The following is a 22,523-nucleotide window of genomic DNA, read 5'->3' on the forward strand; positions in this document are numbered from 1 at the left end:
ATATTTTATAATCTAATCTTAGAAGTGATACCCTGTTACTGCTATCATATTGTATTTGTTAAGAGTCTTAAATCCAACCCACATTACAGAGGCAGACGATAACATAGGAGGCAAAGTCAATGGAAACCATTTTAGGGGCACCTGGCACAAATAATGTCGCTGACAACTTTTAGCAGTTAAAGTAATTAAGAATAACTTAGCCAAAGTATGTCCAAAAGAATTTATTTCTGGCAAGGAAAGAAAAAAGCCTGATTGTGAAGTAATATGTAAACCTATATTAGCATCAACTCCTGCAGAAAAATAATTTAAAAATATATTTTATATTAATTATCCTAAAGAATATTATTTAATACTGCCTAAAGGGTAGAGAATCTGAAAGCAGTGTTTGAGTTTTTAGGGTCTACATATCACAACTGGAGATTCTGTATTTCTTATATTTTACACTTTCACATAGCTGAAATTGGGTCAAAATCAATGTATCAAAGATAGCTTTTGAAAAAGAAAGCAGTTAGGAAAAGGCTAGGGCTGGGTATAGATAAAATTCAGGTCGATGATAAATTTGTGTTAAACCTATATGATCAAAAAGGAGGTGGGAGAAGTGTGTTTTGGAAATGTGCTTTGATTTTTAAAAAATAGCATTAGATGGCAAGTGGGAGTGGGTAATAGCGTGGACTGTACCTCATGTTGTTACGTCTATCAGCCCAAGCAGTGCTCTGCAGAGACCTCTACTCAACTGTAGCCAGAATATTTACCTTGCTGCAAACAAGCAGCAGCAGCAACAACACTTAGGATGAGAATTATGGAGCAAGGTTTATTTTAAATTTAATATAGATTTAGTAGGAGCATTGACAGAGAGAGAGGGACTTATGAAAACGAAGGTACACACCCAGGTCTTGGGCTTTTCAAGATAGAATTATATTCAAGGGTCTTAACAATAGCAATACGTACAATTTTCATAGCCTTTAAAGTCATATGATTCAAAGGTTTTTAAAATGTAAATAAAACTGTTTGGGGTGCACTTATTTTTATCTAGTCAGCATTCTGTTAATAGGTATGTTGGTTTATAGTGTATTATAAAGCTTTGAATGTGATGAGATTAAAACATAGGGTTAAAAAAGAACAATAACCTTTACCACTCATGCTTCACAAGAAAGTCAAGACTGTTTTGATTGTAAACACGATTCCCAGTTTTGTCAGATTCTCATTAATTCATTAATTAAAATTGTCCATGCTTCTTCCCAAGTTTGACAAATACTATAAATCCTTATTTATTTGCAAAATATTATTCAAGTCTATTGACAACAAAACAAATATATGCAGTTCAAGTTTGAGCAACGAATTTAAGGTGCTTAATTCTAGAATTATCCATGTATATATTCTTCCAGAATAGAGTGCATATAGATAGGATTGTTTAAACATTTGAATGAAGAAGCCAGCTTTAAGAAGTAAACCACACTTAGCCTTTCTGCCCATACTGCTTAGTTATTTATAGATGTGGTGGGCTGGAGAGACAAGCAGTGGGAAGAATGGACACTAAATAAACTCACCGCCTTTACCATCTTCCCATGGTGTGCAGTTTTTGGTAATTTTCCTCTTTTGTTTTTACACAATTGTGGAATTGTCTTTCAAGTTTCAGTTGTGGTAAAGCAATGCACACAAAATAAAATTTATCAGTTTATCCAGGTCAATGATATTCAATATATTTATAGTGGCTTGTGACTATTTCCACCTTCCACCTCCATAATTACTTACATTTTATACAGCTAAAAGCCTATGTCCATCAACTACCCCTTCCCAATTCCTTTCACCAGTTCCTGGCAATCCTAGTCTACAGTCTATGATTTTGTCTATACGAAGTACTTCATGTTAGCAGTATCATGTAGATTGTTTTTATGTAGTATTGAAATTTTAACAATATTAAGGTTTCTAGTTCATGAGTACGAATGTATTTCTATTTATTTCCCTTTTACTTCTATCAGCAGTGCTTGTACATTTCATTGTAGAAGTGCCCAGTCACCTGACTAGTTAAATTAACGTCTGAATATTGTATTCTTGTAAGTGAAATTATCTTCTTAATTTTCTGTTCAGATTGTTTATTAGTGTATAGAAGTGCAACTAATCTTTTCTGTTGACGTAGATTACTGCCTTTTTGCTGAATTCATTGTTAATTATAAGGTGTTTTGTTTTGGTTTTGACACAAAAACACAGCTCTCATGTCAAAGAGAATAAAAGATAGTTATTCTGGAGCCAAACATGTCTCCATACTCTGAAAACATGGCTTCAGGTTATTTCAACTACTGTGTTCCAGCCTGTAACATTTTTTTTTTTAACATTTTTATAGCTATAGAGCAAAAGAAAGTCTGGATCAAGGCCCTTTTCAAATACAGGATAGAATTATGAGGAAAGCAGGCTGTAATAAATCAGGAAAATCTCTGCCACAGATTTCAGATGTTGTGTGATACATGCTTAGCAGTTTGGTTGAAGTTTGTTGCTCTATTAAGTTACTACATCCCAAAATGTCTTATGTGACAGTCACATGTTAGGTCAGACACAGTGAGCAATAGATGGCTATTAGGGGATTAATGATAGTTCAAGATAATTTGATTCTGAATATCTACATCCCAGCTGTCCATAGTCACAAAGTTCCAATCAGTCAGCATTGTGAATGAATCTGTAACATGAGTGTGGCTTCTTTTGTGAATTTCAGTTCTGTTTTACTTTGGTTTTGCAAAATCTTTAGTGTTTTCTACATGTAAGGTCATACCTGCAAACAGAGATGGTTTTACTTTTTGTTCCCTACTTGGATATCTTACATTTATTTATTAATTGCATGGATCTCTGGAAATAAACAAACAAACAAAATAATGTATAGCTGAAAGAGATTTGGGGTATCAAGCTCAGAACCCTAATTTTAACCAAATATTGTGAGAAAACAGACTTCAAGATTTTAAGAGATTTGCCTGGTTCTCACAACTTGTTATGGAAGTAGTCTAGATAAAAATCATCTTATTTCTGACTCTTTTCCCTAGTTCAGGTTACCCTCAGTATTTTGTTTTAATACGTTAGGTAACGTGTATTGAGGGGGTAGGCAAGAATGTGCCATCATTGTGGGTGCTGGTACAGCCATGCTGGGTGAATAGTAATTCTGGAAAAGGAGAACCAGTTTTTTTTTTTTTTTTAAATTGGTATCTGTGAGCAATATGGTACAGTAATTGTATGTACTAGTTAAAACAACATCATGTTTGGGTCAAAGCAAACTGAAGAAATTGAATAAACCTAAACTTCTCAGATTTGTGGTTATGTTTACATAACATGTTTTCATTTTCTTGCATTCATTTAAATGCTATTTTGCTAGCACTTATAGGAAGAAATTAAAGAGGTAGGGGTGGAGGTGGGGGCGAACTTTAGAAAACAAGGCAATATTGTAAATCTTTTTGGATTAAAGCAACCCACAAATGGTATGCCTTTTAGTAAAAAACAAAAAACCTGCTCGTTCAGGACCAGATCTCTAAATTTAATGAGTGGGGCTTTTATGTGTTTCATGTACCTTGTGACCTCTTAGTGCTTAACTGTTTCCCTTTTCTCTTTAGAAAGACCACCTTGTGGACTGACCTTCCTTCATTTCTCTGAACTGTGGACTCTAAATTTTAGGACTGTGATTGGTTATCAGGTGTTTCTTAAAATTTTTTTTACCTGTCTACTCCAAACAACTTTGGTGGTCTATTTGTCTATATTTGTGGGTGTCCAGACATAAATTATTGGCTGCCAATCTGATTCTGAGTGCCTCACTGAAAGTAGTTTCTCTCAGACTCACACTTCTTACTCTATTAATACCACTTCATGACAGCTGAAGATTTTAAGACCTAAAATAGTGAAACATGAAGTTGTTATGGTCTGTTTGAGAAAAGCTCTTTTAAAAAAAAGGATATGTAAATTTTCTTTAATAATTCCTTAAAATTTAATTGAATCTGTATTTTAAACATAGTATGTTAGCACTTTATTTGAGTTAGGACATTTATTTACAGATTATACTTTCACTATTGAGATGTAAAACATAGTGAAAAAAATAGCATCATACAATGAGAATTTAAATGAAATGACTCATGTTTTGTCAGTTATCACAAAAGAACTTTATGGAATCAGATTGCCTGAGGAAAAAAATAAATCATTAGAATCAGAGTTTGAGAGACTCTTCTGTTCCTGTTGGCCTCTGTATAGATTTTAACTGAATGTGAACCGTTCGTCATTGCTGGGTGTGCTGGCTAGTTTGATGTCAGCTTGACACAAGCTAGAGTCTGAAAGGACGGAACCTCAACTGAGAAATGCCTACCTAAGATCCAGCCGCAGGGCAGGGCATTTTCTTAATTAGTGAGTGATCTAAGAAGGCTCATCCCGTGAGTGTGTGTGTGCGTGTGCGTGTGCGTGTGCGTGAGAGAGAGAGAGAGAGAGAGAGAGAGAGAGAGAGAGAGAGAGAGAGATCAGTCAAAATGGCATCTTTTTTTTTTTTTTTTTAATGCAGTCATATACTGGAAGTAAACTGTAGAAAACCAGGTCCTCTGGGGCATGCCCAGCTGCCCTGAGCTGCAAGCTGTCCCCTGAGTGCCATTGTCCAGCCACAGCTCTCCAGGCTTTCACCAGGCCTTCTGCACCACGAACATCCAGGTTAGACCCACCCAGACCCCTGTCCAGCAGGTTCCCCCTGGGGCATGCCAACCTGCAAGAGCTAATTGCTCTGTAATGTTTTCTAGGTTTGAGAATTCCTTTATTTTCTGAGATTTACTTTTTATTTATGTATATGGGCATCTTACCAGTATGTATGTCTATGCATTGACCCTTGAAGATGATTGTGAGAATTAAGGCTTAATGATATATAAAAGTTTTGAGTGGTTGTTACAGAGTAGTAAATAAACTGATTTATAGCACTGAAACAATATTATTGGTTAATGTTTATTTTGAGTATTACAGCAATGTTTCTGGTATAATACTATGAACAAAAGGAAGGGAACAAGACCAGAAAGTCTAAGAATTAAATCTCCACATTCAAAACAACACATGGAATACATGGATATATATTTTTTTCTTTTTTCTTTAAAAGTTTTTCTCTGTCTTTGGGGGGTGGGGCAATTATTCTTGTGGTCAAAGAGCAATTAAAGAGCACTTTCTGCTCTTCAAAAGGACCAGAGTTCAGGCTCCAGTGCTTATGTCTGGGCAGGAGATTTAATGCTCTCTTCTGGCCTTTTGGGCCCCTGCATATATTACATGCATATACATACTAATTTAGACATTAATATTTCTCAAAATGTCAAAAATAACTTTTATTTAATGTTTTGCAATTTTTCTTAATGGAGTCACTCTGCTAATTCTCAAATTCCATTCTAGATTTATTGATAATTATACCTTGCATTATTTTTTCTCTGAAGGTTTTGAAATGACTTCTATCTCTATTATTCCTTGTTTTTATTAAAGATTACAATGTTGAAAAAAGCGTTCTCTTCTCTTTTATTTATGTTTTCATTGGTCATTTATGCAGATTTGTACGTTTTTTAACATTTCCCTTCTTAGTTTATATCCAAATTGTCCATCGTCTGCCCATTAGGCACACCATCAAATTAATTCTAAGGTTCCCTCTTCAAACTATCATAATTGTTTTTGTTATAATTTGCCTTTAGCTAACTCAGTCCATCTTTAAGAAATATTGCCTTACCCAGCAGTGGTGGCATGCACCTTTAATTCCAACAAGTCTAACCTGGTCTACAGAGTGAGTTACAGGACAACTGGGGCTATATAGAAAAACTATGTCTGGGAGGCAGATTTTGTTGGCAGATTTTATTTATTTATTTAATTTTTATTGGATATTTTATTTATTTACATTTCAGATGTTATCCCCTTTCCCCATCTCCCCCAGAAACCTCCTATCCCATTCTCCCTCCTCCTGCTTCTATGAGGGTTTGCCCCCACCTATCCACCTGCTCCCGCCTTTCTCCCCTTGAATTCTCCCACACTGGGGCATCCAGCCTTCACGGGACTAAGGACTTCCTCTCCCACAAATGCCCCAACAAGGCCATCCTCCACTACATATACGGCTGGAGCCATGGGTCCCTCCATGTGTGTTCCTAGGCTGGCAGTTTAGACCCTGGGAGCTCTAGTTGGTTGGTCTGGAAAAGTGAAAATTGAAAGATGAACTTTTTCATTGTAACTTCATATTCTGAAAGTGTAGGAGCTTCATAGAACATGCAGTATGTGGAGTGGATTTGTAATAGCTGTTAAAATTAGTGTTATAATTGGGCTGGGGAAGTGGCTCAGCTGTACAGGCATGAGACCCTGAGCTTAGATCCTTAGCACTTATGTGAAAAGTATAACCAGAGTTGGGTGAGGGGTGGTCCCTGGAGCTCCTTGACCAACCATCCTTGTCAAAATTCATAAGCTTCTGCTTCTGTGTCATTAACTAAAAGAAGAGCAATAAAGGATTTCAGACCTCCGTGTGCAAATGTATACACACACACACACACACAAAACAAATGCACAAATATACACATAGAAAATCGTTAAGTTTTACTGAAAAGTTACTGAATGAAAAAAGTTGTAGAATATCATGTATGTGTTTTAGTAATACTTTAATGACTGCACATTAGATCGAAGTGAAAATAAAATGCTGACATAAGATGTATGGACCCCAGGAGGGCTGGGTCTTTAAAGTAAAGACCCTACATGGTCTTTACTTAGGGTGGGTTGTTTGGTAATCATTATGCATAAAAGGATGTAGTTTTTAATTATGTGTATGTGTTGTATGTCTGTGTGAGATAATGTGCATATGTGTTCAGGAGTCCACAGAAGCCAAAATATCAGATACCACCAAGATGGGGTTCCAGGCAGTTGTGGGCTGCCCAGAATGGGTGCTAGGAGCTTAACTCAGGTCCTGAGCAAGGCCAGTACATGCTCTTAACTGCTCGATCATGGCCCCAAAGAAGACCTTTCTAGCTTTATTATACAAATAAAGAAACAGTGACCCGAGGAATTACCTCGCCGGTTTTCATTATTCATCTCACCCTGAATGTGTGTTCCCTTTTGTCCCTGTTTTTGAGTCCTCCACCTTTTTGGGTTCTTTAGGACATATACATTTCTGCTTCCTTCTCGGCAATATTCTAAACTAATCTATCTCTTTTTAAATAATATCTTAATAATTCTTTGAATTTTTTATACATGTATACCATGTATTTTGGTCATAGCCATCCACTATTACCTTACTTTGGTTCTCCCTAGTTCCCGTCATGACCCCCATCATAGAATGTTACCTCTTCCTTGATATTAAGAAAAGGTAAAGAAAAAAATCTCTGGAGTTCAGTTAGTGCTACCCATGTAGACATGAGTATTGAGCTATGCTCTGGGGCTTGAGCCTATCAATGGCTATGTCTCCAAAGGAGTGTAGCTTTTCCTCTATTGCAAAAATGTGTTGTTATACTCTGTATATTTTTCATTTTGACTGTATTTTATTTGTGTGTTTTATATTTGTATGAGTACGTTAGTATGTGTGTGGGTGTGCCTTTGTCATTCCATCTATTGGAAACAAGAAGACAACTTGTAGGAGTCTTCTCTCTTTTTCTACCACGTGGGTCCTGGGAATCCAACATGGATCATCAGTGTTGACAGCAGGTTCCTTTATGGGCTGCCCCATTTCATACGCTGTTCATTTTTAAAGGCTGCTTTAGCTAATTGAGCTTATGGATTATAAGTAAATATTTTTCAAAAGTTTTCTTTTTTTCAAATCCATCTTAAATCTTGCTTCTATTTGTGTCAGTCCAGCTACTTTACTATAACAGCATAGAAGTTTGGGAGCAGATCATTAAACTTGAAATGTAAGAAACATTAATAAAGAAGCCAAAATATAAAACTCTTATGATTAAGTTAATAAAAACAGCCATATTTCAGTCCCTGTGACACATTCCCACTGAGTGTTCAAGGTAACTCAGCAGCCATGAGAGTAAGATTTCAGAATTCCCTGTCTATTGCTGTAATGCACACATGTATTCTGAACTGGATATGAATTATTTTGCTCTTAAACCTGAAATGTATATAATGTCTCCAGGAGACACACATTACTTGATAATGTAAGCTGCGAGTAAGTAACTAAGGACCTGGTAGTCAGGGGTTGTGATTGCATAAGATTGTAGGAGACCACCCATTCTTGCATCACTTCATTTACCTCTTTGGCCATTGCCTGAACCTAACCTTACATTTTCCACAGATCAGTGGTTGAATAATCACTGTTTTAGTGTTTATAACAACTGTATAGAAGGCACTGCCATAAATAATGAGAAGTAACTTCTATATACATGGGAACTAGCCTATACTCTTATGAAAATATTTTTAAGATGCAATTATATATTTTCCATAGTACATATAAATAACCAGCCATTATTTTAATCACAGTAACTCATATTTACACTAAAACTTATGTTTGCAAATATTAAAAAAAAATGTGTTTTTCAATTTGAAATTCTTGGCATATTAGGTGATCTCACTGTTCATCTGATTTTCTTTGACCAGGTAACTTTGACAAGTGAGCACACCTTTCTGCTTTGAATAGCATTGTGCTTCCCTGTTGAAAGTATTTATGATAAGTGCTATTTCATTGTATGAAATGTGCCATTGTTTCTGCACTTTCCTGCTGAAGCATACCTTAGTTTCTTTTAAGTATGAGCACTTATAAATAAAACTGTTACAGACATTCACGTACAACATTTTATGTGGACTTACATTTTTAACTTACAAATGTAAGAAGTGTGAGTGCTGGATTGCATGCTACAAACTGTATTTACACATGGAGGGACCTATGGCTCCTGGCTTGTATGTGGCAGAGGATGGTCTTGTTGGACATCAGTGGGAGGAGCAGCCCTTGGTCCTGTGGGGTTCAATGCCCCAGTATAGAGGAATGCCAGGGTGGGAAAGTGGAAGTGGGTGGGTGGGTAGGGGAGTACCCTCATAAAGGCAGGGGAAGGGGGCATGGGATAGGGAATTTCCAGAGGAGAGACATGGAAAGGGATAACATTTGAAATGTAAATAAAGAAAATATCCAATTAAAAAATCATTAATGCTAAAAAAAAAAAAATAAAGAAACGAAACTACCAGACTATCCTAAATGTGCCTTCATGTTCACTTCCTCACAAGCATTAGAATCACCAGTGTTTTTCTATATATAGGATTATGTGGGTGCTCATGAAGGCCAGAGACAGCAGATCTTAGAGCTGGACTACAGGCAGTTGTAAATTGCCTGACACAGGTGCTGGAAACCACACACTGCTCCTGTGCAAGAGTTGAAAGTGCTCATAACAGCTAATCCATTACCAATCTTTTATTTTAATTTTTAAAATTATTTATTTACATTTTAAATGTTATCCCCCTTCCCGGTCTCCCCTCCATGAGCCCCTACTCTATCACCCCTCCTCTTCCCTCTAAGAGGTTGCTCACCTACTCACCCACTCCCACCTCGCCTCTCTAGCCCTTCTCTGGGGCATCAGGACAGATGCCAAAGAACATGCCCTCCTACTGAGGCTAGACAAGGCAGTCCTCAACAACATATGTAGCAGGGGACCATGGGCCAGCCTGTGTATGCTCTTTGGTTGGTGGCTTAGACCCTGGGAGCTCTGAGGGGTACAGTTAGTTGATACTGTTGTTCTTCCAACAACAAAACAAAAGGGGATGGGGTTGCCATCCCCTTTACCTCCTTCAGTCCTTTCCCTAACTCTTCCATAGGGATTCCTGACCTCAGTCCAATGGTTGGCTGTATCTGTATCTGTATCTGTATCTGTATCTGTATCTGTATCTGTATCTGTATCTGTATCTGTATCTGTCTCAGTAATGTGCTGGTAGAGGCTCTGAGAGGACATTCATGCCAGGATCCTATCTGCAAGCACATCTTGGTATCAGTCAGCAGTAGTGTCAGAGTTTGGTGCCTGTGCATCGAATGGATCTCAAGTTGGGCCTTTCGTTCAGTCTCTGCTTCATTTTTGTCTCTGCATTTCCTTTAGACAGGAACAATTCTGGGTCAAAAATTTTGAGATGAGTGAACTGCCCCATCCCTCCACTGGGGCCCTGTCTTATCTACTGGGAGTGGTTTCTTCAGTGCCCACTGTTGGGCACTTCAGCTAAGGTCATCCCGATTGAGTCCTGGGAGCCTCTCATATCCCTGGTGTCTGAGACTTTCTAGAGGTACCCCCCCCCAATCCGGTCCCCCACCCCACTCTGGTGCTTATTTCTATTCATTCTCCTGGCCCTTGGGGCTTCTCTCCTGTCTATCCCTATAGCTGATCCTGCCCCACTTTTTCCGCTCCCCCTCCTTTCTCCCGCCCAGGTTCTTCCCTCCCTCTGCCTCCCTTGATTATTGTTTCACCTTTTAAGTGAGATTGAACCATTCTCACTTAGGCCTTTCTTCTTGTTAAGTTTCATACAGTCTGTGTGTTGTATCATGGGTATTCTAAACTTTTTGGCTAATATCCACTTATCAGTGAGTATACACCATGTATGTCTTTTTGAGTCTGGATTATGTCACTCAGGATATTTATGTAGTTCTACTCATTTACCTACAAAACGCATGATGTTCTTATTTTCAACAGCTGAGTAGTATTCCATTGTATAAATACACCACATTTTCTGTATCCATTCTTTGGTTGAGGGACGTTAGGGTGGTTTCCAGCTTCTGGCTATTACAAATTAGGCTGTTATGAACATAGTTGTAATAGCTATTCCTGGTTGCCAATCTGAATTGCCAATCTGCAATTCAGAATTGGAGGCTCACCTGTTATCCAGATCTAGAGGCTAAGAAGACACAAATTTCTGACCTGGATCTTGGCATGGAGATCTTAAGGCTATGAAAAACTTAGGCCCAAGTAAGGTAGTATATATGCTTTTAATCCCAGGAGACTAAGCAAGGAGATCTCTGAGTTTATGGTCAGCCTGGGACAAAACAAGTCCCAGATCCAGGCATGGCGGTACACACCTTTAATCTGGGCCACACCTTCAGCTGGAGATCTACATAAGGACATTGGGAGAAGGAAGATTTCCTCTTCTTAGCACATCTGTTGGAATCTACTCCTAAAGAAGACCAGCTGAAACAACTAGCCTGTGGGATGAAGAAACTACTTCCCATTCACGCTAACCATTGTGGGGAGTTAGACTACAGACTAAGTCATCATAATAAATTCTCTCAATAAAGAAAGACATTCCACGTGTTCTGTGACTCTAGAGAACTCTATTACATAAGTGGAACACAAATCCTTGTGATATGGTGTGGCATCTTTTGTCTATATGTCCAGGAGTGGTATAGCTGGGTCCTCAGGTAGAACTGTTTCTAGTTTTCTGAGGAATCACCAGTTTGATTTCAAGAGTGGTTGTACCAGTTTGCAGTTCCACCAGGAATGAGTGGAATGCTTGTTTTCTTTTTGTTTTGGATACAGGTCCTTTATTATAAATGTGTTTTACAAATATTTTCCCAGATTGTGGTTTGTCTTAATATTTTGATTTTATATGTTTTCCTGAAAGTATGTGTGTGTGCACCATGTGCATGCAGTGCTTGCTGAGGCTGGAAGTCAGCATTGGATCCCTTGGAACTAGAGTTACAGATTGTTGTGAACTCACATGTGGGTGCTAGGAATTGAACCTGAATCTTCAAGGAAAGCAGCCAGTGCTATTAACCACTGAGTCATCTCTCTAGCCCCATGACTTTAATTTCTAAAGCTTGAGGCTGCTGTCAGCAAGCACTTCTTGGCATCCACAATAGTGCCTGGGTTTGGTGACTATATATGGGATGGATCCCCAGGTGGGGCAGTCTCTGGATGGCATTTTCTTCCATTTCTGCTCCACACTTTGTCTCCATATTTCCTCCCGTGAGTATTTTGTTCTCTCTTCGAAGAAGGACCGAAGCATCCATGCTATGGTCTTCTTCTTGAGTTTCATGTGCTCTGTGAATTGTATCTTAGGTATTCCAAGCTTTTGGGCTAATATCCACTTATCAGTGAATGTATACCATGTGTGTTCTTTTGTGACTGGGTTACCTCACTCAGGATATTTTCCAGTTCCATCAATTTGCCTAAGAATTTCATGAAGTCATTGATAATAGCTGAGTATACTCCATTGTGTAAATGTACCACATTTTCTTTATCCATTCCTCTGATGAAGGACATCTGGGTTCTTTCCACCTTCTGGCTATTATAAATAAGGCTGCTATGAACACAGTGGAGCATGTGTCCTTGTTATATGTTGGAGCATCTTCTGGGTATATTGGAGCATCTTCTGGGTATATGCCCAGGAGTGGTATAGCTGGATCCTCAGGTAATGCTATGTCCAGTTTTCTGAGGAACCACCAGACTGCTTTCCAGAGTGGTTGTACCAGCTTGCAAGAAATGCATGCTGACAGGAACCTGGTATTGCTGTCTCCTGGGAGGCTCTGCCAGAGCTTGACAAATACAGAGGCGGATGCTTGCAGCCAGCCATTGGACTGAGCACAGGGTCCCCAGTGGAGGAGTTAGAGAAAGGACTGAAGGAGCTGAGGGGGTTTACAACCCATAGGAAGAACAACAATATCAACCAACCAGAGCCCCCCCCACCCCACCCCCGAGCTTTCAGGGACTAAACCACCGAAGTGTACACATGGAGAGACTCATGGCTCCAGCCACATATGTAGTAGAAGATGGTCTTGTCAGGCATCAGTGGGAGGAGAGGTCCTTGATCCTGTGAGGGCTTGATGCCCCAGTGTGGGGGAATGCCAGGGTGGGTGTGGGTGTGTGGGTGGGGGAGCACCCTCATGGAAGCAGGGGGAGAGGAGATGGGGTGGGGAGTCTCTCCTGGGGGGAAACTAAGACAGGAGATAACATTTGAAATGTAAATAAAATATTCAAAAAAATAAATCTTGAGGCTGGTTAAACTGATATCTAATTTTGTGTGCTACAAAGGGAAAAGTTATTTTTGTACTTTTTTGTGCAAAAACAAATTTTTCCATACTTTAAAATCATTCGTATCTTGCTTCTCTTTGTAACCTCTATTTCATATAAGGGGGGGGGGGGGAGTCTGCGTGTATGTGTGATGTGTGTGTATATATACATACACACATAGATAGATAGATAGATAGATAATTTATTTGATCTATAACCTCAATTTGTTTGTCCCAATAATAACAAAAATTTAGTAAATATACATATGACTTCTTTTTAATTAAGAAAATAATGTTTTCTACATTTTGAAGTTTTTCTGGATGCTGAAGTTGTTTCTAGGACTTTTCCATAGTGGTAACTAGTGGTTTGTTTTGTGTGTCTAATGGGTAGTTTTTTTTCTTTCTGTGTTCTCTCTCAGGTTCAAATCATACCAAGAAAATTATTTCACTATCTTACTGACTTCATATGAAAATCAGAATTCTTTTTCTAAAAAATTTTGAAATAGTAGTAATCAGTTTGAATTAATGAAACAAGAATATTTTGTGTGAAAGAGTTTCACAAAATTATTTGTATTAAATAGTCTTTCTGATTTAGCTTTTTTCTTAGTTTATTTTCTCAGGAAAAACTCCTTGCTTTGAAAGCAATATCAAGTAAGTTTAGGCCAGTCACTTTCTAAATATTTGTGCATGGGGAGTCCAGGATATTTAACAGCTGTTCTGACAGGTGACATGTAGGTGGGGGAGACTGAAACACACCTCCTTATGTCTTTTTCCAGGTGCTTTGGACAAATTCACAGAGATATTTGAAGAAGAGTCGAAAAATTACCTTCAATTGCATTTTTGTTTTTAAGCAGCCATGAAACCAAATAGGCAGTTATTGCTGAGAAATTTATTCTAGGTGTCTAATTTATAAGGTTTTGAATTGGACTTCAGGGCCTGTGTTACATTTTATTACAGTCTACAGCCTAAGTGTAGACTGGCAGGAATTAAATGGAAAGCCTGCATCACAGCTATTATGCATCTGGGAGTGTGGTTAAAAGGAACTAGCTTAGCTGAGCCTGGGTTGTGATAAAAAGCAGGGTCTGGAGACTTTAAGTGAAGTCCTGGACTCCAGTCAGAGCTGGATTTAATACTAGCCCATAAGTTTGTGTGACTACAACTTGTGCTTTCAGGACATCAGCAATTTAACCCCCTCCACATGAATAAATGATTATGTTACCTGTGAATTTTAAAAGTCTTTAGAGAGCAAGCTGGTGGAGAGGCGATGAGCAGACCAGCTATTTAAACTCTCTCCCAACTGCTCCACTTAAAGCATCCCTGCTCTTCCTTATAATACCCTGCAGCTCTCTTAGCAGCTGAGCCATTGCCAGTCTTTTTAAAAGTGGATTGTTTTCTTTTTGAAATTATGCTTTAATAAGAACTTCTAATTCCAACAAACAAATGTGTTGTGTGAGATTTGTTATACCTCTGGGAAAGATGGCTTGCTGCTTTGTCACTCTTACTACTTTCTGGCCTTCTCTTAGGCTTGCAGATGGGTCAAGGACTCTGGAGAGTGGTCAGAAACCAGCATCTCCAACAGGAAGCCTACAGTGAGACAGGCTACCTCAGCAGAGAACAGAGTAGGAGAGTGGCTACAGGCAACATTTCTCACACCAGCCACCGGAAACAAGCCCAAGGAGGCATCGATATCTATCATCTTCTGAAGGCAAGGAAGGCTAAAGAACAGGAAGGGTTCATTAACTTGGAAATGCTGCCTCCTGAGCTGAGCTTCACCATCTTATCCTACCTGAATGCAACTGACCTCTGCTTAGCTTCGTGTGTTTGGCAAGACCTCGCGAATGATGAACTTCTCTGGCAAGGGTAAGATAAACTCACCGATTTTAGCTAAGATCCCTATCCAGTTTAATGTTCTTTTTCATAGCACGCATGATTGTGAAGTAATTAATTTTAATATGAGCTTACAATAATTTTTTTTACTAAATCTTAGAAAAATAAGTAAGAGTTATCTTCTCAGTTAGTTTTGATATTGCAAAAAAGACAGCAGAGAAGACAATGGGATAATGACTTTAGAGCAAGAAGTTACAGTCAAGACAGGGTATTGCCCATCAAAATTGCAGTCATTTGAGAGGCATATCCATTCTGAGTCAGAATTTATAATCTATAGTGTGTAGTCCTTATGTTTTGGTGAAGTTTGTATTTCCCAGAATATCATCTGAAGCTTGGTAGACTTAAAGATCAGTAAAAACAGTGACTTTGTTGCTTTCAAAGTGAGCATGTGTGTTTTTATATTTCCATTTAACAATGTTTGCTAGCATCAACTTTTAAATTATGACAACTTCACCTTTGCTTTTTCTAAATCCTTTCATCTCTGAAATCAGGTGAACACTGGAAAACCATGACAAGACAGTTTGTTACATAAATCTTAATTAATCTTATCAGTCTCAATTTAAACCACAATACATGAGCTTTTGAGAAACAGAATTGTTTTTTTTAATTTCATTTATTCCTAAACAGCCTCCCACTCTGATGATGGTTTCTTTCTTCTTTTGAGTCTTGAAAATGCTACCAATTAGAAGAATTACTAGATTTCAGATTTTCTAGTATTCTTTCCCAAAACTTAAGTCTCATTGTCTTAAAGTAGCCTGTATAATGATAAAGAACTTATCAATAGTAGTAGTCGTGTACCTAGAATGGAAAGGTAATTGACAGATTTGATGAATTAATTGGAGTTGCCAAATTCCAGTGGAAGTATATTTTCAGTAGAAGCATTTCTGATTTGATCTTCCAAAGGTTTTGGATTGTTGTATAAAAGTATTTCTTATCAACTAATATACGTAAACAATCTGTCTTATTGTTTGTGACCTTGTCATACTGTGTGAGTACAAATTCTTATAGCAGTGCTTAAAATAAGTGAGTTTTAAATGATTTAAGTATTATAAAGATTAGACTAATACTTTACACCTGGCTTATTCTTGGTCATCTTTCCCCTACATCTTAGCATTTTCCACAAATAATTTGTGTTATTTCATTTGAACTTTGTTTTGTTTCATTGTTCATTTGTTTGTAGCCAGACTGACTTCAAAGTCCTGAAGCTCGTGTTTCAGCCTCTCATTGCTAGAGTTGTAGTTGTACACTGCCACACCCAGCTGATTCTGTATTTGAACTTAAAACAAGATTCATTTCTAAACTAGTGAAATTCAGTCTGAATATTTTTTCATTAGAGCTTTAAAGACATTTAAACATATTAAAAATATTTTTTCTGTATTTTTGTCTTAATGTGCTCTGATAGATTCCAGAACTCTGAGGCATTACACTAAATGATTTAGCTTTCAAATACTAAGTGATACATCTGTATAGATTTGAAAAACATAATCCTTTGCTACAGAAAATAGTGTATTATGAGATGCAGTTCTTCTTCAAGGTTGAATGAAAACTTTAACAGCTGCACGTCTTTGTAATAATGAAAAATCACGGATGTGGAATGGCATCTTAAGCGTGCTCAGCCTCACAGCAGTTGATGTGCAGAGCTGTAGAGTTATGCTGCGTTTAATTTGTTGTTAATGTATTCTTTTTTGAAAAACAAAGACAAATTTCCTTGATCAACATTTACTGTTACTTCATAGTTGGCATGGACTCAATAAATCTCAACTAGTTTAACATTGCAAACTCTGAGTAAGACTTATATCTAGATGTTGCAGGAATGCATATTAGTTGTGTGTCTTTTGGAGACTAAAGTAAACAAATTCCATTGATCATTTTATTTATTTATTTATTTATTTATTTATTTTACATCCCGATCACAGCCCTGACCTTTCCTCTCAGTCCTCCCACTCAAATAGCGCTTACCCCATTCCTCCCTTCCCGTCTGACCTCTGAAAAGGGGGTATCCCCCACCCCTTGGTACTAACCCACCCTGGCACATCTAATCACTGCAGGACTAGGGGTCTCCTCTCCCACTGAGGCCAGACAAGGCAGCCTAGTTATGGGAACAGGATTCACAGGCAGGCAACAGAGTCAGGGACATCCCCTGCTCCAACTGTTGGGGGACCCACATGAAGATCAAGCTGTACATCTGCTACATATGTGTGGGGGCCTAGGTCCAGCCCATGTGTGCTCTTTGGTTGGTGCTTCAGTCTCCGAGAGCCCCCGAGAGTCCAGGTTAATTGAATCTGTTGGTCTTCTAGTAGAGTCCTTATCCCCTCCAGTTCCCCCAGTTCTTTCCCCAACTCTTCCACAAGAGTCCCTGAGCTCTGTCTAGTGTTTAGCTATGGGTCTCTACATCTGTTTTTGTCAGCTAGTTGGTGGAGCCTCTCAGAGTACAGTTATACTAGGCACCTGTCTGCAAGAGTATCATTAGTAGTGTCAGAGATTGGCACTTGCCCATGGGATGGGTCTTAATATGGGCCAGTCATTAGTTGTCCATTTCCTCAGTCTCTGTCCCTGTACATCTTGTAGTCAGAACAAATTTTGAGTGGAAGGTTTTGTGGGTGAGTTGCTGTCCTTATCCCTCTACTGGGAGTCCTGCTTGGTTAAAGGAGGTGGTCACTTCAGGCTCCATATCTCCCACTGCTAGAAGTCTCATCTAGAGTCACTCTCACAGACTCCTTCAAGTCTCCCCCATGCCAGGTATCTGGCATCTCCTAGAGATGCTCACCCACCTTCAGCTGCCCCTGATTTCCTTTCAGTCACCAGGCCCTCTCTACCTGGTTCTCCATACTCCTGATCTACCCCCATCCTCATCCCCACCCCCATCCTACTCCTATTCCCTCTCCCACCCTCCATCCACCTCTGATGACTATTTCCCCTTCTGAGTAGATTAAAGCATCCTCCCTTGGGCCCTCCTTGTGATTTGGCTTTTTTAGGTCTGTTGAATTTAGCATGCATATCCTGTAATTTATGACTAACATCCACTTATCAGTGAGTACATGAATGTCCTTTTGGGAATAGGTTACTTGACTGAGGGTAATATTCTCAAGTTTTATCCATTTGCCTACAAAATTCATGATTCTCTTGTTTTTAAAAGCTGAGTAGTAGTAGAAAATGAACCACATTTTCTTTCTAGAATGTGCCTGCCTAGCCTTGTAGTGACTTGATGTGCTCAAATGGTTTGGTACCAAAGGTCCCCTCCTCTTTTCAAAGGAGAAGGGGGAGGGAATGTGGAGGAGGGGCTTTGTGAGGGAGGGCTGGGAGGAGGGGGGCTATGATGTAAAGTGAATAAATTAATAACCATTAAATAAATAAATTTAGAACCATTTTTTTTTTTTTTTTTTTTGGTTGAGGAGCATCTGGGTTGTTTCCAGCTTCTGGCTATTATGAATAAAGCTGCTATGAACATAGTGAGCAAGTGTCCTTGTATATGGTGGGACATCTTTTGTATATATGCCCAGGATTGGGTCTTGAGGTAGAACTATTCTCAACTTTCTGAGAAACTACCAAATTGATTTTCAGAGTGATTGTACAAGTTTGCACTCCCACCAGCAATGGAGGAGTGTTTATGAACTTGCTTGTCTCAGTTTCTTGTGTGGTCCACTGATATTGGAGAACTGTTGTCAGGATTGGGAAAGCCAATGCATTTAAAACGCTGAACATAGTGACTGTAATTTAGTGATCTCTAGGTGATTGTCATCTGTCATTGATCTTATTCTTGATTGCTTGTGCTTAATTTCAGATAGTATTCACCAATAAGATTAATCTTTGTGACTGAAATTTTCAGTGCTAATTGTATCAAATATATTATACTCTATGAAACCAGAAGTGCAAATCTTAAAATAAAAGTTTGCAGACACATGTTTACTGTTCGAAAGGCAGTGGGACCTGGGAGAATGAAGGTTAAAAATGAGATACACTTAAGTTTCATGCAACAGCCAATTTATTCCGAGCATCAGACAATTTATGCCCTAAATATTAAGAATAACTACATGAGTAAGGTGTTCAGTCACAAGGACAAGCCTTGTGTGGCAAAAACATGTTTTCCATATAGATATATAAATAAATAACAATAGTGGCTATAGTGAATAATCTGATGTAAATTCACTTCTGTTTGCTATCCTTGGGAGGAACCCAAAACATATTCCAAGAGCAATTCTATGTTTTTGAAGAAACCAAGGTCACAAGACTCTTGTTTCCTTGGAAGTTTTCTTTTATATAAGCACTCAAAATTTCCTTCATATGATTCCATTCTTAGTGTTTGGACAGCCACAAAATCTAATTTTGTGTCATTTAATTTCAGAATTTTATCATGTGAATGTATGCTTTATCTTAGGGAACATAGTAACTTTTGTCTTACTTTCTTTTCTGTTTACAGGTTGTGTAAATCCACATGGGGTCACTGTTCTATATACAATAAGAACCCACCTTTAGGATTTTCTTTTAGAAAACTGTATATGCAGCTAGATGAGGGAAGCCTCACCTTTAATGCCAACCCAGAGGAGGTAAGTGGAGGGCAGGCTTATCTGCCTCAGGTGAACTGGTATGATCTTGTTGCAGGCTTCTAATAGTGTGACCTTGAGGGGGAATTCAACATAACTGAACATGCCTTTCCAGTCTCTGAAAGACCAAGCTTTCAGTTCTTGTTAGATGGCATAGTCTCTTTTGTTTGCTCTTCCTGGTCACATTCTAATCTGTCTATCTGCTAATACTGTATGTCAGGATTCTTGAGATGTATACCGTATTTACTGGTCTGAAACATATTACCAGGGAGTATAAACTTTTGTTAATGAGAGCAATCATGTAATATATTCATCAAATTATATCTGCAGCATTATCTTCCCATTTACTCTATTTAGTAGTGAAGTACTTGTATTAGAGATAATTCCAGAAAATATCATCCTAATGTCCTTTATCAAGAAGCTGAATGTTGATGACCTTAGCTGGCAAGATGGCTCAGTAGATAAAAGAGTTTGCCATTCAAGTCTGGTAGCCTGAATTCAATCCCCAGAAACCATATAAAGGTGAAAGGAGAAAACAGAGTCTACAAAATTGCCTTCTAACTTACACACTATTTGTATTGTGGCACAAACACATACATGTATATTAATATAATAATTTTTTTACAAACATAAGTTCATGTTTCCTAAAACCTCTTCTTGATTATGTTGTTTAATTTTATAATATTTAAAAGTGATCAAAATGTGAAGAAAAATTTTCCTTCAACTTTTTCTATTATTATTTTACTGTATCTTGGAAAATAAAAAGAGTTTAGAAATGCTTACACATCTACTGGACTTACACCTTCAAATCCAAATGGAAATGGTATTCCTTGGGAGTTACTACTTATCATGCATTGTTTTCTATGGAAACATTAACTAGAACTACCTTAATTTAATAGTTATTTTTAAATGATTTTTATTTGTTATAAAGTTACTAATAATGATTTGGTAAATTGGCGGCTGGAGAGATAGTTCAATTGTTAAGAGCACTGGCTGTCCTTCTAGAGGTCCTAAGTTTAATTTCCAGCAACCACATGGTGGTTCACAACCATCTGTAATGAGATCTGATGCCCTCTTTTGTCATGCAGGCATACATGCAGATAGAGCACTCATATACATAAAATACATAAATAGATAAATAAATCTCTTAAAAACAGAAAAAAGAATTGTTTAAGCTATGCAGCCAAGTTCCAAAATTATCTTAATTGTATTATAAATAGGAAAGTATTTCTCCAGTTTTTAATTTTAAGCTTAAACCTAATCTATTGTTCTTATAACTGTGAATGAAATAACACAGTGATGGTACATTTTTAAATAGATTGATTTTCCCTTACAATAAATACTTTCCTTGTCAAATTTTTCTTGCACACTTAAAATTTTTAAACATGCACTTTATCATTTAATCTTATCATTACAAATATAACAAATAGTTCAGTATAAAACCTGCTATAATGTTCACATTGAGATACCAATTCTCTTTTCTTTTTTTCTTTCTAATGGTTTAAAGTACTTGAAGTTCTAATGCTTTTTCTAGTTGCTCATGTTATTTTTTGAGACAGAGTCTTCTGAAGCCCAGGCTTGTCTTGAATTTACTATATATTTCAGGCTGACTTTAAACTTCTGATCTTTCTGCTTTAGTTTCCAAAATGCTGAGACTATAGTGTGCCACCATGCCAAAAAAAACCATGGATTCTTAATGAAAATGGGATGCTTTATTAAAAGCTAGCATTCAAACTGCATATTTGAAGCCTTTATAAGTAAAATGCCACGTTTTAGACTATAGTAAACAGTAAGGAATTTCCATATATTAGAGTTTATTGCTTATCTCTATATTGTAATTTTCCAATTCAATAGTAAAACATGGTTGCTTTTCACAATATCTTCTGTGTAAACAGATAACATAAGCATGTCACCTTTCAGGTCTTGCACTGTGACAGAAATCTCACTATAGTTATTCATAGGCTAGATTAGTTTCAGAGCCTTTCTGATTTTAATTATAAGTAAACTTTACTGATTGCTCATTAAAGTAGCTCATATCACTGGTGAGCTGTCAAATGTTTTGCTTTGGTCTGCTTAGCAATTGAGTTGAGATTGCTGGAAAAAAACTGAGGCCAACTAGTGTAGTCCTTTGCTCAAGGATATGTAAATCAGGAGAGAAAACTTTTGTAAGCCCTCCCCTTATTATGCCTAGTTTGTGAAGTCTCACTGGCTTCTATCATAAATTATATGGATGTGATATCAAAGTATCATCTTTAATTCATATGTCTTGCAAATGTTCCATTGTAAGCAAAGTAAGTATAACTTGTTAAGTACCAAGTTGTACAAAGTCAGAAAAGTGAGATACCATGGCTGGTACTAATGCTGGTAAGTAGTTGTTTCTTCCTAAGTGTCTTGGAGTTTTAAAAACAAATTATAAAGTCATGGTTTTTTTTTTTTTATGAAAAGAAAGAAAAAATTTCTGACCTCATATATTAGGATATGGGCTAGATAGCTTTAAATGACTAAATTAGAAAAATTAGACACAAAAGTATGTTTCTATGTTTGCAGCTCTGTACATTATACCATAGAGTTATTGTTAATAACTCCTAGACTGTTTTGAGGGAAGGCAGAAAAAAAATAGTACTCAAGTCCATTTGTAATGTGATTAGAATTTTAAATTTTTAGTTCAGATATTTGCTAAGCAAGGGAATTCAAGTTATCAAATTAGAATTTTTAGATCCTCAGTATCCTTTCCATCCTGCCTTTCATTGTTATTGAGAGTTGGCTGTATTTCCTTTCTTCACATCTTCATGCTCAAGCCTGATTGAGAGTAGCTTAGAGTGTTCCTGAATATGTTAATTCACTGTTCTGAAAGGGCAAAATGCTGCCCAGAGGCACAGAGCTGAGCCACGCCAAGGGTCTGTGGTTCAGACTCTGATTCTATGTTATTGTGAATATCAGTACTTTAGTAGGTATTACCTATAGCAAACAAAATTTTATCTTTGCTAAAATACACTCATAGTACAAATAGGCCACCCCCAAAAAGGCATTTAAATGCCAATATCCATTTAATGTATTCAGAAAAAAGAGGGAAATCATTTTAATGACTTTATCCCAATTTTCATTACAAATACAAAATCAGTTTGTTTTTTACTTACAAAGTGAATCAAAGTCATATTAAAGAAAGTTATCAG

At 37.5% G+C, this 22,523-nt stretch overlaps 1 protein-coding gene across 1 annotated transcript in view; it reads left to right on the forward strand.

The window, feature by feature from the left end:
- Positions 1-22,523, forward strand: part of Fbxo8 (F-box protein 8) — a 40,128-nt gene that overhangs the window by 1,770 nt on the left and 15,835 nt on the right. The window contains exons 2-3 of the mRNA XM_034520847.2: positions 14,446-14,782; positions 19,227-19,353. Of these exons, the coding sequence (XP_034376738.1) occupies positions 14,454-14,782; positions 19,227-19,353 (456 nt within the window). The 5' untranslated portion in view covers positions 14,446-14,453. The remainder of the gene's footprint in view (positions 1-14,445; positions 14,783-19,226; positions 19,354-22,523) is intronic.

This window comes from Arvicanthis niloticus, chromosome 16, assembly GCF_011762505.2.
Source record: "Arvicanthis niloticus isolate mArvNil1 chromosome 16, mArvNil1.pat.X, whole genome shotgun sequence".
Lineage (NCBI taxonomy): Eukaryota > Metazoa > Chordata > Mammalia > Rodentia > Muridae > Arvicanthis > Arvicanthis niloticus.